The 17,809-nt window shown below is 40.2% G+C and overlaps 1 protein-coding gene across 1 annotated transcript in view; it reads right to left on the reverse strand.

Moving 5' to 3' along the window:
* The window catches only part of zdhhc9 (zinc finger DHHC-type palmitoyltransferase 9), a 74,780-nt gene that overhangs the window by 35,313 nt on the left and 21,658 nt on the right, over positions 1-17,809 (reverse strand). Inside the window, exon 2 of the mRNA XM_060927701.1 lies at positions 5,528-5,688. Coding sequence (XP_060783684.1) covers positions 5,528-5,688 — 161 coding nt within the window. The remainder of the gene's footprint in view (positions 1-5,527; positions 5,689-17,809) is intronic.

Raw genomic sequence — 17,809 nt, forward strand, 5'->3', positions numbered from 1 at the left:
TTCGTGCAAGAGTGTCACACATGCGCGCCTTGGCACATGCATCAGATAGACTCCCGGGTGTGCTCCAGACAGCACGCGCCAAGCAGACTCTCACGTGCGCACCGTAAATGACTCGCACCTGCACAGGATTAAGGCATAATCAGCACGCCGATATAAAAACTGTGAAAACACACTTACTTTGCGAAGTATTGAGTTACGTTGCTGACACATTACCAAGCCTAATTTCCTTGTTTGGTTTCCTGATCCCTGATTTCCTCTTTCTTGTCTTTGATTCTGCCGAGTCTACGATAGCCTGTTTGTGCCTCGCTCGACCTACTGCCTGTTTCACCGTTTTGTGATTTTGCCTGCCATTCTGGATTGTTCACCTGTCTTCATTTGTATTAATAAACACACCTTCTGCATTTACATCCGTCTCCTAACCATCTCTGACAGAATACTTCACACTCCCTGACTAAAAGAATGCACATTCACCTGTTCATACGTCATGTTTAGGAACAAACTAATGTTAATGGCGCTAAAACAGCCATCGTCAAATGGTGCGGTTGGAGTCTTGTTCTTGGACTCAACTCGGATCAGTAGTGGACTTAACTCAATTTTTTTTAATGATATGGACTTGACTCGGACTTGAACACTGGGGACTCGAGACCGGACTCGGACTCGAGGTTTAGTGACTCGACTACAACACTGCTGTATGGTACAGGAAGAAATACACAGTCATCAACATCACTTACGCAAAACTTTTGAGGTCACTTAGGTGGCTGTAATCATCTTATGATCGATACTACGTCATTATTGTACTCCAAGCAATTTTGTGATATTTCAGGGTAGATTTGTTACACAATTGAATTGGAGTCATTTTTCCCCCAGGATTTTTCTGTGATATTGGTCCAATAGTTATACTGGCTATCTGATTAGTGCCAACTCTAGGACAATAAACAGTACAGTGCAAAAGTCTTAGGCACATGTAAAGAAATGCTTTAAGAGAAGATGCCTTCAAAATTAAGGAAAATATTAATCTGATATACTATGCACGGAGAGGCTCCGGTTGAAATTATGGATTCTCTGAGGTGACTGGCATAGTACTATTTTGTGAAGGACACAGCCCCGAAGGAAATACTACTATGCCAATCACCGAAGAGAATCCATAATTACCGGTGCCTCTCAGTGCATGGTATATTTGATTTATATCCCTCATCAAAGAAATTCCAAACTAAAAGTGCTAAGATTGAATCTCGCCATAAACTCACTGGAGGCAACCATATTTGTTGTTTACGTTGGCGTGACCTTTGACCTGCACATGTGCAATGTACCATGCTATTGCCTGCCTCGCAAGGCATGATCATGATACATACAGTGGGGCAAAAAAGTATTTAGTCAGCCACCAATTGTGCAAGTTCTCCCACTTAAAAAGATGAGAGAGGCCTGTAATTTTCATCATAGGTACACTTCAACTATGAGAGACAGAATGGGGGGAAAGAATCCAGGAAATCATATTGTAGGATTTTTAATGAATTAATTGGCAAATTCCTTGGTAAAATAAGTATTTGGTCACCTACAAACAAGCAAGATTTCTGGCTCTCACAGACCTGTAACTTCTTCTTTAAGAGGCTCCTCTGTCCTCCACTCGTTACCTGTATTAATGGCACCTGTTTGAACTCGTTATCAGTATAAAAGACACCTGTCCACAACCTCAAACAGTCACACTCCAAACTCCACTATGGCCAAGACCAAAGAGCTGTCAAAGGACACCAGAAACAAAATTGTAGACCTGCACCAGGCTGGGAAGACTGAATCTGCAATAGGTAAGCAGCTTGGTGTGAAGAAATTAACTGTGGGAGCAATTATTAGAAAATGGAAGACATACAAGACCACTGATAATCTCCCTCGAGCTGGGGCTCCACGCAAGATCTCACCCCGTGGGGTCAAAATGATCACAAGAACGGTGAGCAAAAATCCCAGAACCACACGGGGGGACCTAGTGAATGACCTGCAGAGAGCTGGGACCAAAGTAACAAAGGCTACCATCAGTAACACACTACGCCGCCAGGGACTCAAATCCTGCAGTGCCAGACGTGTCCCCCTACTTAAGCCAGTACATGTCCAGGCCCATCTGAAGTTTGCTAGAGAGCATTTGGATGATCCAGAAGAGGATTGGGAGAATGTCATATGGTCAGATGAAACCAAAATAGAACTTTTTGGTAAAAACTCAACTTGTCGTGTTTGGAGGAGAAAGAATGCTGAGTTGCATCCAAAGAACACCATAACTACTGTGAAGCATGGGGGTGGAAACATCATGCTTTGGGGCTGTTTTTCTGCAAAGGGACCAGGACGACTGATCCGTGTAAAGGAAAGAATGAATGGGGCCATGTATCGTGAGATTTTGAGTGAAAACCTCCTTCCATCAGCAAGGGCATTGAAGAGGAAACGTGGCTGGGTCTTTCAGCATGACAATGATCCCAAACACACCGCCCGGGCAATGAAGGAGTGGCTTCGTAAGAAGCAATTCAAGGTCCTGGAGTGGCCTAGCCAGTCTCCAGATCTCAACCCCATAGAAAATCTTTGGAGGGAGTTGAAAGTCCGTGTTGCCCTGCGACAGGCCCAAAACATCACTGCTCTAGAGGAGATCTGCATGGAGGAATGGGCCAAAATACCAGCAACAGTGTGTGAAAACCTTGTGAAGACTTACAGAAAACGTTTGACCTCTGTCATTGCCAACAAAGGGTATATAACAAAGTATTGAGATGAACTTTTGTTATTGACCAAATACTTATTTTCCACCATAATTTGCAAATAAATTCTTTAAAAATCAGACAATGTGATTTTCTGGATTTTTTTTTTCTCATTTTGTCTCTCATAGTTGAGGTATACTTATGATGAAAATTACAGGCCTCTCTCATCTTTTTAAGTGGGAGAACTTGCACAATTGGTGACTGACTAAATACTTTTTTGCCCCACTGTAGATCTACATACAGAAATGCTCGCAGAGCCACAGCTGTGACTCGAGTCAGCCATATAGCTTGAAATTATGACATCAGGTCATGGTATACTGACTCACACCATATCCTTTTTTTTTTTTTTTTTTTTTGATGTCACAAGACACATTGCTTAATCAGTGGTGGAACTATTTTATGTCATGTGAGCCATCCTTGGCCAATCCCTGCAAGGGAATTTTTTGATGAGGGATATAAAAGTTTCGATACAAAAAATCTGCTATAAATAGCACTGAACAGTAATAAACAAAGCAAAGTGAATATTTGGCTTAATGATGCTTTGCTTTTTTAAAAAAAGCAGTCAGTCTGAAGTAGTCATCAGCAGTCTGAAGTACACTGAAGTACACTTTGTGCAGTTTTATAAGGAAAATGGCTGATAAGTTTTTCTGAGCATCTTGGAGAATTTGCTCCAAGAACTTGCATGGAGAGTTCTTGTGGAAACACTGACTGTCACACCCGTATCTGTTTTTGCAGATAAATCTCGACAGACTCCATTGAGTTTTTTGTCAGAAAAGTTAGGTAATATGTTGCTGTCTTTACCGATATACAAACATTGTTTCTGTAACACGTAATTTCTTTTTTTTTTTGAAAAGCAATATTTGGAAATGTATGTTTTTACTGACTCTGCAATGCAGAAGTCCTAAGATAAACATCCATTAAAAAAAAAACAACTCTGTATTTTAAAAAAATGTAGGGTGCCTAAGATGTTTGTACTTTATTGTACATATGAGAAAGAAAATGAAAAGAAATTATGTGTAAAGAGAAAAAAGACATATCAGCTCATGAATGAATACTCAAACCGTCCAGGTCGGCCTCCTAAAGTGTCTGGCTTTAGTAATATTGTTGTGTTGAGAGAAGACAATTCCATCCATCCTGTCCAGTCCTCTCTAAAGCCATCGAAAAACTAACCAGGGGTTTTCAACCTTTTCTGGTTTGAGGCCCACTTATTCATACTTGTAATGAGTCGGGGCCCATTAAAAAAAAGATCCCCAATTATTTTGGCTCATCTATTCTATTAGAATCTAATAATCTATTGTAAAGTGTATTAATGGAATGCAACATCACTCCCTGTTACAGATGGGAGCCCAGGAATTAAATAAATGCAATAAAACACACTGTTTTTAATAGTAGGTTTTGTATTTAAAACTGTAAGGATGTGCCAGAAGCCAACATAAAACCCTGCATGCAGGGCATTCTCAGTCAAAAGGGATTAATGATCCAAAAGTGGAGTCTGGCCCATTAACACAAGAATTTATTGCCATGTTTGTGTTCAGCAAACAAGCAAGTTATTAAAACCAAGTATTACACTCAAAAGAAGTGGCTATAGAAACCACTTAATGAGATTAGATCCTTACACACTAACAAAGAAGGATTTTTCCTAGGAGTTGGAAAATGATCCATCCGTTGAGTTCCCTGACATCTCAAACTACCTGTTGCTGCAGACATCGTTCTACACGGACACACAGATGAAAACCTGGAAGAGCGTGGAGGCATACAACTTTTTATATGTGGCTGGGTTAAAGATCTGGGAATCAAAACACTACAAGACAGACGGCACTAGACGGATCTAAGTGGAGGAAGAGTGTTTATTAGCAGGTGTGATGTTTACAAAAACAAAACACAAGCGAAAGCAGAATCATAAAGCAGAGGATTTAAACAGCGTTATAAACATGGCTAGAAACAAACCTAACAGTGATAATGATGATACTTCGCAAAGCCTCTGTGAAAACGGCGCCCATACCCGTATCTGTCTGTATTTGCTGATTGCACTCAAATTAGTATCAGTTGTTTCCTATAACAACTGGGTCCCAAGAACGCGCAACCACGCAACCACTCCGTGAGCGCACGTGGCCGCTCGAACTGCGGCAGCCTTAAGTGCATGAAGGCATGACAGGGAAGTGTTTGCGTACTGTGTGACCACAACTTTTAGCTCACCTGTATATCGCCATGCATCTCCATCAAAATGCCTCATTTTCATCAATAACCCATTACAAAGCATCACGAGTTGTAGTGTGACGAGGCAGATGTGATGTCGGATGCAACCCAGCAGTTGCACCCGACTATGAGTAAAAAATTAGCTTCAACTTGGGAAAAAAAATTCGCAGCCCACTAGATGGCGCTTTGCGGCCCACTAACAGGCCGCGGCCCAGTGGTTGAGAAACACTGGTGTAAACCATGCCAGCTCAAACACAAATGATTGACTTAGCAAACGTTTAGAACAATGCTCACACAATGGCTAGAATTTGATTTTGTGCCCTCTACTTACTGGACATAATTTTTATTTTTAGGTTTTGTTCCACTGTATAAAATGCAACATGGAATGCCCCTTCAGTAGCATCTCGATAAGAAAATACAAATGTATTGCTAGGTTCAAAAGCGCACTGAATTTTGCCACACGAGCTCAGAGACTAAATCTGCCTGATGACTAAATCATCATCACCCTGCTTATGTCCCGAGGATTGTAGACATGCTACTGTTGACCTCATCATCCTCCCCTATGCCCTCTTATAATTAAGAAATCCTGAAAACACACTCACCAATCTCCATCTCAATGAAGTTGGCTTCCTCAGGCAGGGCACGGGGAAGCACGCCTGGGTCACTGAAGCTCGTCCTTAGCAGCATAGCCATGACAAAGAGGAAGAGAATCACAGCAAAGACTGGGATGGCTGCAGAAAGGTGGACAGCCAGGTATGGGCACCTGCAGGGGTCAAAACACAAACACTCATCTCATGTGATCCGAGTTCATACGGTTTATACACAAATTCAATGTTTGAACATGCTGTAGAATTAAAAAAAAAAAGACTTCAGATATGCTGAGCCTACAACAGGATGCCTTCTAGGCTCAAGAATTCTGCAGAAGTAAACAGAGGAAATGTGTGCTGTATTTCTCATGAATTCTCAAATAAAACTGTACACACTGCCTGGATCTTCCCCACTTCATGGAACTACTGTAACAACTAAAACCTTAAAAAAATAAATAAAAAACCAGAACACTACCAGCATTCCCAAAGTAGTTTGCAGTAAGTGTAGCCACGTTTCCCTTAACCTGCTTAATGCTCCGTATGAAATAGCGAGCTCAAAAACGAGTAATGGAAACACGTGAATTTGTGGAAAAAACTCAAATATCTCAGAAAAGCTTTTTTGCTCACATGAGGTGGTTTTTCAGATGATTCGATAAAGCAATACTTTACAAAACTGAAATGGAAACACATTTTTCACATTTAAGTCACATGCATGGCATGAAGAGCGAATGGAAATGTTCCCTTTCTGGAAAAAAAGGGGGGCTTTGGAAGAGCGATCATGCGAGGAAAAGCTATTGCAAGGGGAGAAAACCCAGCTTTAAATCACATAAAATCACGTAATGGAAACACAGACCATTTACAGTTATGTTTTGATGAAATTTTTAAAATACCACTTCTACTGTGCATATAAGTACAATGGAAACCCAAAATCAGATCAGATCCTGTTTTATGGTGCCTTCAGGTAAAAATATTAACATCTTTAATCCAAAATGCTTTGTGAATACCAATCTTTAAAAAAAAACATGGCTGATTTAATATACCATTAATCTGTCCTTGGGATATTATCAATGTATGGAAAATAATACAGTATGGAAAATAATACAGAAAGTGGGCTTTTATATAATGACATCAGTGACCATTTGCCTGTATTTGTTGTCTATCACTGTAATTACTGGAAACCTAAGGATATGAATCAGCTGAAATACAAACGGGTAAGAACCGAAGAAAACATAAGGACACTTAAGAGTGAATTACTTAAACAGAACTGGAAAGTAGTATATGAGGAAGAAGATATTGACAAAGCATGCAGTGGATTTCTAAATAGCTTTAAAACACTATATGATAAAACCTGTCCTGTAAGGAAATACAATGATGGACAAAAACAAGCAAATGGTCCATGGATCACCAAAGGATTAAAAAATGCCTGTAAAAAAAAGAACACGCTGTATAGACAATTCATAAAAAAAGAACTTTAGAGGCAGAAATTAAATATAAAAAATACAAGAATAAATTAACCAGCATTATGAGGGCATGTAAGAAGGAATATTATAATAAATTATTAGATAGTAATAAAAATAACATGAAGGGGCTATGGAATGTACTGAAAAGTATTATTAGGAATGGAGCTAGAAACAAAAACACAAGCTACCCTGATCATTATATTCAGAATGACAGATCAATAAATAATATGGAAGAAGTGCTACAACCCCGATTCCAAAAAAGTGGGGACAAAGTACAAATTGTAAATAAAAACGGAATGCAATGATGTGGAAGTTTCAAAATTCCATATTTTATTCAGAATAGAACATAGATGGCATATCAAATGTTTAAACTGAGAAAATGTATCATTTAAAGAGAAAAATTAGGTGATTTTAAATTTCATGACAACACCACATCTCAAAAAAGTTGGGACAAGGCTATGTTTACCACTGTGAGACATCCCCTTTTCTCTTTACAACAGTCTGTAAACGTCTGGGGACTGAGGAGACAAGTTGCTCAAGTTTAGGGATAGGAATGTTAACCCATTCTTGTCTAATGTAGGATTCTAGTTGCTCAACTGTCTTAGGTCTTTTTTGTCGTATCTTCCGTTTTATGATGCGCCAAATGTTTTCTATGGGTGAAAGATCTGGACTGCAGGCTGGCCAGTTCAGTACCCGGACCCTTCTTCTACGCAGCCATGATGCTGTAATTGATGCAGTATGTGGTTTAGCATTGTCATGTTGGAAAATGCAAGGTCTTCCCTGAAAGAGACGTCGTCTGGATGGGAGCATATGTTGCTCTAGAACCTGGATATACCTTTCAGCATTGATGGTGTCTTTCCAGATGTGTAAGCTGCCCATGCCACATGCACTAATGCAACCCCATACCATCAGAGATGCAGGCTTCTGAACTGAGCGCTGATAACAACTCGGGTCGTCCTTCTCCTCTTTAGTCCGAATGACACGGCGTCCCTGATTTCCATAAAGAACTTCACATTTTGATTCGTCTGACCACAGAACAGTTTTCCACTTTGCCACAGTCCATTTTAAATGAGCCTTGGCCCAGAGAAGACATCTGCGCTTCTGGATCATGTTTAGATACGGCTTCTTCTTTGAACTATAGAGTTTTAGCTGGCAACGGCGGCTGAACGGCGGCACGGTGAATTGTGTTCACAGATAATGTTCTCTGGAAATATTCCTGAGCCCATTTTGTGATTTCCAATACAGAAGCATGCCTGTATGTGATGCAGTGCCGTCTAAGGGCCCGAAGGTCACGGGCACCCAGTATGGTTTTCCAGCCTTGACCCTTACGCACAGAGATTCTTCCAGATTCTCTGAATCTTTTGATGATATTATGCACTGTAGATGATGATATGTTCAAACTCTTTGCAATTTTACACTGTCGAACTCCTTTCTGATATTGCTCCACTATTTGTCGGCGCAGAATTAGGGGGATTGGTGATCCTCTTCCCATCTTTACTTCTGAGAGCCGCTGCCACTCCAAGATGCTCTTTTTATACCCAGTCATGCTAATGACCTATTGCCAGTTGACCTAATGAGTTGCAATTTGGTCCTCCAGCTGTTCCTTTTTTGTACCTTTAACTTTTCCAGCCTCTTATTGCCCCTGTCCCAACTTTTTTGAGATGTGTTGCTGTCATGAAATTTCAAATGAGCCAATATTTGGCATGAAATTTCAAAATGTCTCACTTTCGACATTTGATATGTTGTCTATGTTCTATTGTGAATACAATATCAGTTTTTGAGATTTGTAAATTATTGCATTCTGTTTTTATTTACAATTTGTACTTTGTCCCAACTTTTTTGGAATTGGGGTTGTAAATGGTTTTAATAGATTCTTTGTAAATGTGGGACCAGATCTGGCAGAAAAGATTCAGGATACAGACACACCTGGAAGGGCGGAGGCTGCTCAATGGGAGAGAAATCCTAAATCTATATTCATTGGTGCAGTTGGCATAAAAGAGGTCATAGACATTGTAAGGAGAAGTGAAAGTAAAACCTCCACTGACTGGAATGATATTGATATGAGTTTAATAAAAAAAAAGTTATTGAAGAAATTGCAGAACCATTTACTCACATATGTAATATGTATTTTCAATCTGGTAAATTTCCAAACAACATGAAAATAGCTAAAGTTATACCTTTATATAAATGTGGGGATAGACACCATTACACAAATTACAGGCCAGTTTCTTTACCTTCTCAGTTCTCCAAGATCCTCAAAAAACTGTTTACAGCAAAACTAGACAACTTCATTGAAAAATACAAACTTTTAGCCGACAGTCAATACGGATTCCGGGAAGACAGATCAACAACCCTGGCATTAATGGAACTTATCGAGAAAATAACAAATGGTATAGACAATAAAAAACATGTTATGGGAATTTTCATAGATCTAAAGAAAGCATTTGACACAATAAATCATGACATTCTATTCAACAAATTAGAGAGGTATGGTATCAGAGGGGTTGGTTTGGACTGGGTGAGGAGCTACTTAAGCAACAGGCAGCAATTTGTAAAAATTGGAGATCATACATCTGATTATTTGCCCATAACATGTGGAGTACCGCAAGGGTCTGTCTTAGGTCCTAAACTGTTTATATTGTACATTAATGATTTATGTAATGTATCATGTATAATGAAATGCATTTTATTTGCCAATGATACAAACATCTTTTGCGCCGGGGACAATACACAGCAGCTTATGGAAACAATCACAACCGAAATGAATAAATTAAAAAGGTGGTTTAATGTAAACAAATTGTCATTGAATTTGAGTAAGACAAAGATTATGTTATTTGGAAAATATAAGTCGAACCCTCAAGTTGAATTGAAAATTGACAACATAACCATAGAAAGAGTTTATGAAATAAAATTTCTGGGTGTGATTGTTGATCATAAAATCTGCTGGAAACCACATATTAATCATGTTAAAGCAAAAATAGCAAAGATTACTGCAATTTTGGGGAAATCAAGACACATTCTGGACTATAAATCACTACATATTCTGTATAATGCACTCATACTTCCATATCTGAGCTACTGTGTGGAGATATGGGGTAATACCTACAAATCTAACCTGCAGCCGTTATGCACATTACAAAAAAGAGCAATAAGAATCGTCAATAATACGGGATATTTTGAGCATACAAACGCATTATTCATAAAAGCACACACTCTGAAATTCACTGATCTGGTTAAACACAAGACTACACAAATTATGTATAAAGCAAGACATAACCTTCTTCCGGGTGAGGTACAAAACATGTTTATGGAAAGGCAGGGTGGGTATAACCTGAGAGGGGAAATGAATTTTAAGAGAGTAAATGTTAGAACAACTATGAAAAGTATGTGCATTTGGGTGCAATTGTGGAATGGTCTGGATAATGAACTCAAACATAGCACCAACATAAAACTGTTTAAAAAATTATATAAAAACATGTTACTAAAAATATATGAGAATGAGGACAGGCAGACTATATAGGTGATGATGAAATTGAGAGTAAGTCTGTGACTGGTCTTCTGATATTCTGTATATAGTTATAGGTAGGTGTATATGTATGTCAAGTCAAGTTAAGTCAAGTTTATTTGTATAGCGCTTTTAACAATAAACATTGTCACAAAGCAGCTTTACAGAATTTGAACGACTTAAAACATGAGCTAATTTTATCCCTAATCTATCCCCAATGAGCAAGCCTGTGGCGACGGTGGCAAGGAAAAACTCCCTCAGACGACATGAGGAAGAAACCTCGAGAGGAACCAGACTCAAAAGGGAACCCATCCTCATTTGGGCAATAACAGACAGCATGACTATAAGATTAACAGTTTTAACATGAGGACAGTTTCGTTGATGTTATAAACTCTTCATTGATGGAAACTTGAGTGCAAAACTGTTCATGATAACTGCAGTCCTAAAGTTAGCAAGTCAACTGTAGTCCTCAGCCATAAAAGCATTACTGTAAGAGTCCAGAGCGTCCTCCAGGTGTAACCCTCAACTGTCCTCATGGGGCCGTCCTTCACAGGAGCGATGCGATAAAACTCCGACCAGACACAGGGCACCAGGATGGATCAAGCAGGTCCGAGGGGCAGAAGAGGCCAGCATCTCAATCCCAGGACCAACATGTAACTCAGAGTATGTACTGTACACATGTATGTACTGTATAGATGTATTGTATGTGTGTATATATGCATAACATAAGTATCTGTATATATGATTTGATTTGGTCAATATTATACCATGTCGGTATGTCTTGGTATGTTGGTATGTTTTCTTTTTGCTTGTTGCTTTTGTATATATAGTTTATTATGGAGGAAAGTGACGTTTGATTAGCGGTGGTATAGAGGGTTAGGATTGGATAAGTTATTACTTCTTCCTAATCCTTTCTGAACATTATTATGTTACTGCCTTGTGGCTACGTTATTCTGTTTGTTTATGACGATGTTTTGATTATTGCATTTTTTTTATTTAATTTTTTTTATATATCTTCTTTATTGTTCAGAATAAAGTAATCAATCAATCAATCAATCAATCAATCAATCAATGTGGGATATTCAGTACAAGTAAAAAATTTGGACTCACCTTCTAATTTTTCTTTATTTTTATTAAATAAAAGACACTTCATGTCTTAAAGTAACGATTGATCTCATTTCTCTTTACTTAGTTGAGCGGTTCCTGACATAATATAGATTACTACAGTTATGGAATAGGGCTATTTAGTGTATTTTTATTATTTACTCTTTACTGTTTGATCGAAAATGCAGTAAGGAGGCCAGAAATTGAACTAATTACCTCTTGACGAAGCAGCTGTTAATTGAAAAGCGTTCCAGGTGACTACCTCATGAAACTGCTTAAGATAATGCCAATAGTGCGCAAAGCGTCATCAAGGTAAACGGTCCCCATGTCCGAAATCACTCCCTACTCACTACATAGTGGGGACGCCATTTTGTAGTGCTGTCCAAAACCTTAGTGAGGATTATTTACATCCTATATAGTGCATTCAAAGTATCCCACAATGCATCACGAAAAGTAGTGTACAACCGATGGTCACTAACCAAAGCAATATATCCTTTCATGCATACAGTATATTGCGGTCGCAGTGAAAGAAATCAAATTAAAAGTCTCAAATTTGATTTAATAAAAGGCAGCGGCAAAGAAAAAAGTATTCAGCCTTGATTTTAAAAAACTGAAAGATGCAGGTACTTTGTATTGATTAATGTAGGAAATACGCTCAGTATAATATGTATTTATCACAAAAATACATGCATGTATTTATTATTTTCGAAAACCCACCAGCCGCCTGATCTGGCATGTTTTAATTGTGCGGCAGTAATGACGTAAACACCAGTGTAACGGACAAATGTCCAAAAGCGTTTTTTTTTTTTATTTTACCAATGAGCTCACTATATAGTAATTCCCTATATAGGGAGTAGGGAACGAGTGAGCGATTTTGGACACAGGGGGTGACTACTTTGAAGAATCTAAAATATGAAACATTTGGGGGGGGGGGGGGGCGGTTTAACACTTTTGGTGTTTACCACATAATTCCATATATGCTCCATATGTTATTTCATAGTTTTGATGTCTTCAGTATTGTTCTACAATGCACAAAATAGTCAGAATACAGAAAAACCTATGAATGAGTAGGTGTGTCCAAACTTTTGGCTGGCACTGTATGTATTTTTTCCATCTTTATCTATCATTTTTTTATGTAAAACACTTAGAAATGAACATGGACAGTATCATACTGAATCAGCTTATTCTGATATGTTCCTCTGTCCACAGGCCAAGATGATCTGTTCACCATAAAAACATGCATTTTGAAGACAAGGGTTGTCACAGTACCAATATTTTGACTTCAGTACCAGAGCCTGTATACAGTATATAGAGCTCATCTCATCTCATCTCATCTCATTATCTCTAGCCGCTTTATCCTGTTCTACAGGGTCGCAGGCAAGCTGGAGCCTATCCCAGCTGACTATGGGCGAGAGGCAGGGTACACCCTGGACAAGTCGCCAAGTTATCGCAGGACCGACACAGAGACAAATAACCATTCACACTCACATTCACATCTACAGTAAATTTAGAGTCACCAATTAGCCTAACCTGTATGTCTTTGGACTGTGGGGGAAACCAGAACACCCGGAGGAAACCCATGCAGACACAGAGAGAAGATTCAAACTCCACACAGAAAGGCCCTTGCTGGCCGCTGGGCTCGAACCCAGGACATTCTTGCTGTGAGACGACAGTGCTAACCACTACACCACCGTGCCGCCCTCAGGATAAAATTTTGTTCTTAAATATTCAAAGACTCCTAAATTCTAAAATTCATAGTAATAGAGGAATGTATCCCTACATTTTGGTCTGAGAATAAGAGGAATGTAAAAAAAAAATCCTTAACAGTATGAGAATGAGTATCTAGGAGTACATTAGGGGTGTCTCAATCTGTTAAGAGTAGTGAAAGATGTCAGTACTGAGATAGAAAGCATCATACACACACAATTATCTGCATTGATAAATATGTATGCTACTGCTGCAATTGATTGACAGTGCAGAGTTTACAAAGACGTACTGAACAAATCATGTGGTTTATCCTTTTTTAATCACAGATTTAATTAATCAATCCATTTTCCATCCATCCATTATCCATAACCACTTACCCTGTACAGGGTCACGGGCAAGCTGGAGCCTATCCCAGCTGACTATGGGTGAAAGGCGGGGTACACCCTGGACAAGTCGCCAGATCATTGCAGGGCTGACACATAGGTGGGGTTTACATTAGACCGTATCAACGGAACATCAGATTAACGTTTTTAAAACGATTAGTGTGCACACAGCAACGCCAATACACGATTCGCGTGCACACAGCAACGCCAATACACGGATACGCTCGGCTCCGCAGGCATCCTGCGCTCCAAATCACTCCGCCCTGAACAGCGAGTGCCCTCTGGAGGGTGCGCACTCCGGCCCTGCGCAGCTCACAGAGCGCGCGAGTGAAGTGCACGAGCAGTGATTCGGGACTGAGCCGCTGTGTGTTTGATCCTAGTGCATATCGGGCATGGAAGGATGGCAAGCCTAAAGACAATCATAACTACACAATGGGCAGTATTTGCATCAGTATTTGCAGTATTTTCATACTTTTATACTCTTTAATGAAAGGTGATACAAGGCGGAAGTCCGCGCCGTTTTTCAGCAGTCGCGTCACATGACCAACGCCAGCGAATCAGGAAGGTGGATGTCACAGTGACGTTGTCCAATGATGACGCCAGCTAGAGCTCAGCACAGCGTATCCGCGTATCCGCGTATTCTCAATGTTTACACAGCACCGGATCAGACACGATCTGGATTGAATACGTGGACCCTGGCGGATTCCCGTTTCCCGGCATTTCCAGGCGTTTTAATGTAAACGGACAGTGCATCCGCGAAGAAAACGAGACAGATACGGTCTAATGTAAACTTGGCCATAGACACAGACAACCATTCACACTCTCATTCACACCTACGGTCAATTTAGAGCCACCAATTAGCCTAACCTGCATGTCTTTGGACTGTGGGGGAAACCGGAGCACCCGGACGAAACCCACGCAGACACGGGGAGAACATGCAAACTCCACACAGAAAGGCTCCCGTTGGCCGAACCCAGAACCTTCTTGCTGTGAAGTGAGAGTGCTAACCACTACACCACCGTGCCGCCCTTAATTAATCAAATACAATGCAAACAACACAATATTGTCTCAGCGTGGCATTAAAACAGTTGCTGAATGAAATATGGAATATAAATAAAAGTAAACCTACAGTACATTTCAGTTCTTAGCTAGAATATTTGCATTTACTGAAATAATAACCGCATAACATGCAAAACAGTATCAGCTTTAGGTTTTTTATGGGTGCTGGGTCTTGATGTAACATAAACGGATGGGTTTTAATATAGTCTCCAATGATATGTGGAAAGAACATAACATAATTTGATATTTCTTCATGGTATTTTAATAGTTCGTACCATCTTTCCGTACCCTTTTCTATAGCAGGCAAGACAGTTAGATAAGAGGCATTAATCGCCTTGATCATCTTCATCTGCTGGCAAACCATTTTAATATATCGACTACTCAGGTTGAACCAAAATCTACCCTAATTCTTATTCTACTGTTTTTATTGCTTATTCTACCATCAAGCTTTCTTTCTTTCTTTCTTTCTTTCTTTCTTTCTTTCTTTCTTTCTTTCTTTCTTTCTTTCACCATCATTTCAGCTAGACCACACAAGAACTTTCTCATGTTGGCTGAGTTGCAGTGGAGGAATTTATAATAACTTTTACATACTGTCTGTGTGTGTGTGTGTGTGTGTGTGTGTGTGTGTGTGTGTGTGTGTGTGTGTGTGTGTGTGTGTGTGTGTTCACTGCCTCTCTTCATCAGCAAAGTAAGAAGAAATTGACCAATTCTCACTCTTTTAGCCTCAAGTTGAGGGAGTGAAACTTGTTTAGTGCACATGTCCACTGAATGGGTTTCACGCATCTAAGGCCCACTTTACACGGGGACGGTATAAAACAAAAACGCAAAAGTCCGTTTTCGTTCTCACTTTTTTCCGTGTCTACACGACCGTTTTCAAGGAGGAAATCTGCGTCTATACGGTGACGCATAAATGTCTCCGCTATGTCTGCACGCATGCGCAACGTCTTCTGTCTTGTCTGATCTGCACATCTGCGCCGCTGTTCTGTCAAGTTATCCTACCAAGCATGCGCGAAATCCAGGAGGGTAGGAAAATTCAACAGTAGTTTTGTCCCACCGATCAGCTGGGCTGATAGAAAATCGGTGAGAATTTCACGCATTTGCCGATTTTTATGTTTTGTGCGTATTGGTCGAGTCTTTGGCCGAGTCAAATAATTTGTAATGACTTGTTTTGAATAATAAAACGGTCTGTATGAGAACTTGCTAGGATAACTTTACAAAACACCGGTCTGGCTGAGGTACTGTAGCGCTCGAGGGAGGAGCAGGAGCAAACCGAAACTCTTTTAATCTGCCTTTATTAAGTAACACTCACTCTTGTTTCGGTGAAGAAGAGAAAAGGCAGTGTCCATCTCAGCAAAATAAACCCGTTCGGCTGCTAGTTTTGTTTTCAGTCTCAGGTTTATGGTTTCACGAGCGGCTTGAATAGGCGGCGCGCGCGTGCGTGCGTGTGTGTAACTTGGCGACACCAAACTGAGGAGCTCCAGCCGGGCGGGTGAGCAGGAAAACACAGCTACTGCATTAAAACACAGGGCAGCTTGAAGGTCCGTTGGATCGATGTAATCAGACATGCTCTTACTTTTTTACTTACTTTCTTACTTCCCGGGCTGGCATGTGCAGTATATGACATATGTATGACGTAAACGCGTACCCGACGTGAGCAGATCCGAGCAGAGTTTGGCGTATTGGGTAGTTTAGACAGATATGCAACGGGGGCCGTTTTTAACTTATCCACTCTGGAAGGGGTTTTCAATTTTATCCGTTTTTCAGCCTCGGAAACGCTGTCCTCGTGTAAACGAAAGGCACTTCCGATAAAATATTTAGTCGTTTTTACCCGACAGCGTCCTCGTGTAAACGGGCCCTAAGTCAAATTAGCACACGCAACTTGATTCCTATACAGACAAAAAACGTTCAGATTAGGGTTGGCCTATTTAAATACATCACTTAACATATCCAACTTTATCGAATTGAACTTTTCCCAACTTGTAGTACTGAAAATGTGTGAAACTTAATACCTCATGCACCTACAAATCCAAATGGCAAACCAGGGCAGATTTTAAGCAGCTCTACTAGGCATTAAGGCTGGTTTTAGTTACACATAGGTTGTCCGCAGAGCGTACACCATAGCCTAGACAAGTGGTCTATGCCACTGTGAGCATTCATACTTGTGCACTGGTGTGTCTGTGTTGCTCTGCAATTACACCACCAAAATATTAGCTGGCGGTGGGGTTTGTGTGTTTCTATGGGGTTTTCGTGTTGACTTTCTTCATGTACTTCAAACGATGGTGACTAAAACTGAGCAGATTATGTTGGAGTCGTTGCTAAGAAATGTTGAACAACAGTTACTTTTACTGAACTTACTACAATGCCGAAAAGAGAGAAGACATCAAAAGAGATAGTGTGTATGACCACTGAACCTGATTGAAGCAAAAGAAAGGTGAATTTTCTGCGCTTATCCGGCCACTGAGAGACATGGACAAGGAAATGCATTTCAAATATACACTGACCAAAACTTCCAATGCAACACTTCAAATTTTGAAATATTTTGTGTACGCAAAATAAGATTGTGGTTTTGGGTAATGATACTTAAACTACACCTTAAAAGCTCATGAGATTGTTTTTATTTTGTTGTATGGGCAGTTCGTGCTACATGAATGCACATTGTTTAGAAGTTTGCGACTCCACTCAGGTTGAGTAGAACTCAGTGACTACGTTTACATGCACATCCAAATCGAGCTGCTGTCGGTAATCAAGCTGAAGGTCCCAGCAGGGTGCCAGAGAAATCCAATCGTACATGCACACAACTGAAATCGGGCTATTGTGTGAGGTGCATTGTGCACCCGAGCCACAGGTGGCGCAACACGCCCCATCGTGTTGGTACACTTCCGGTTGTCGTCATGAAGAAGAGCTATTCAAGAGTGTAAACAAAGTTATCAGTTCCGTGTTCTCCATTGCGCGTTTTTCTCCCGTCCATGAATTTTAATATATTCAACTCCTTAAGCTGAATGAGCATGAACTCTGTCTCCTCATTGCTCCAGAAGTGCATGTTTCTGCTTGCCTGTGGCAGTGGGGGCGTGGTCAAGCA

The sequence above is a fragment of the Neoarius graeffei genome, chromosome 8 (assembly GCF_027579695.1).
Source record: "Neoarius graeffei isolate fNeoGra1 chromosome 8, fNeoGra1.pri, whole genome shotgun sequence".
Lineage (NCBI taxonomy): Eukaryota > Metazoa > Chordata > Actinopteri > Siluriformes > Ariidae > Neoarius > Neoarius graeffei.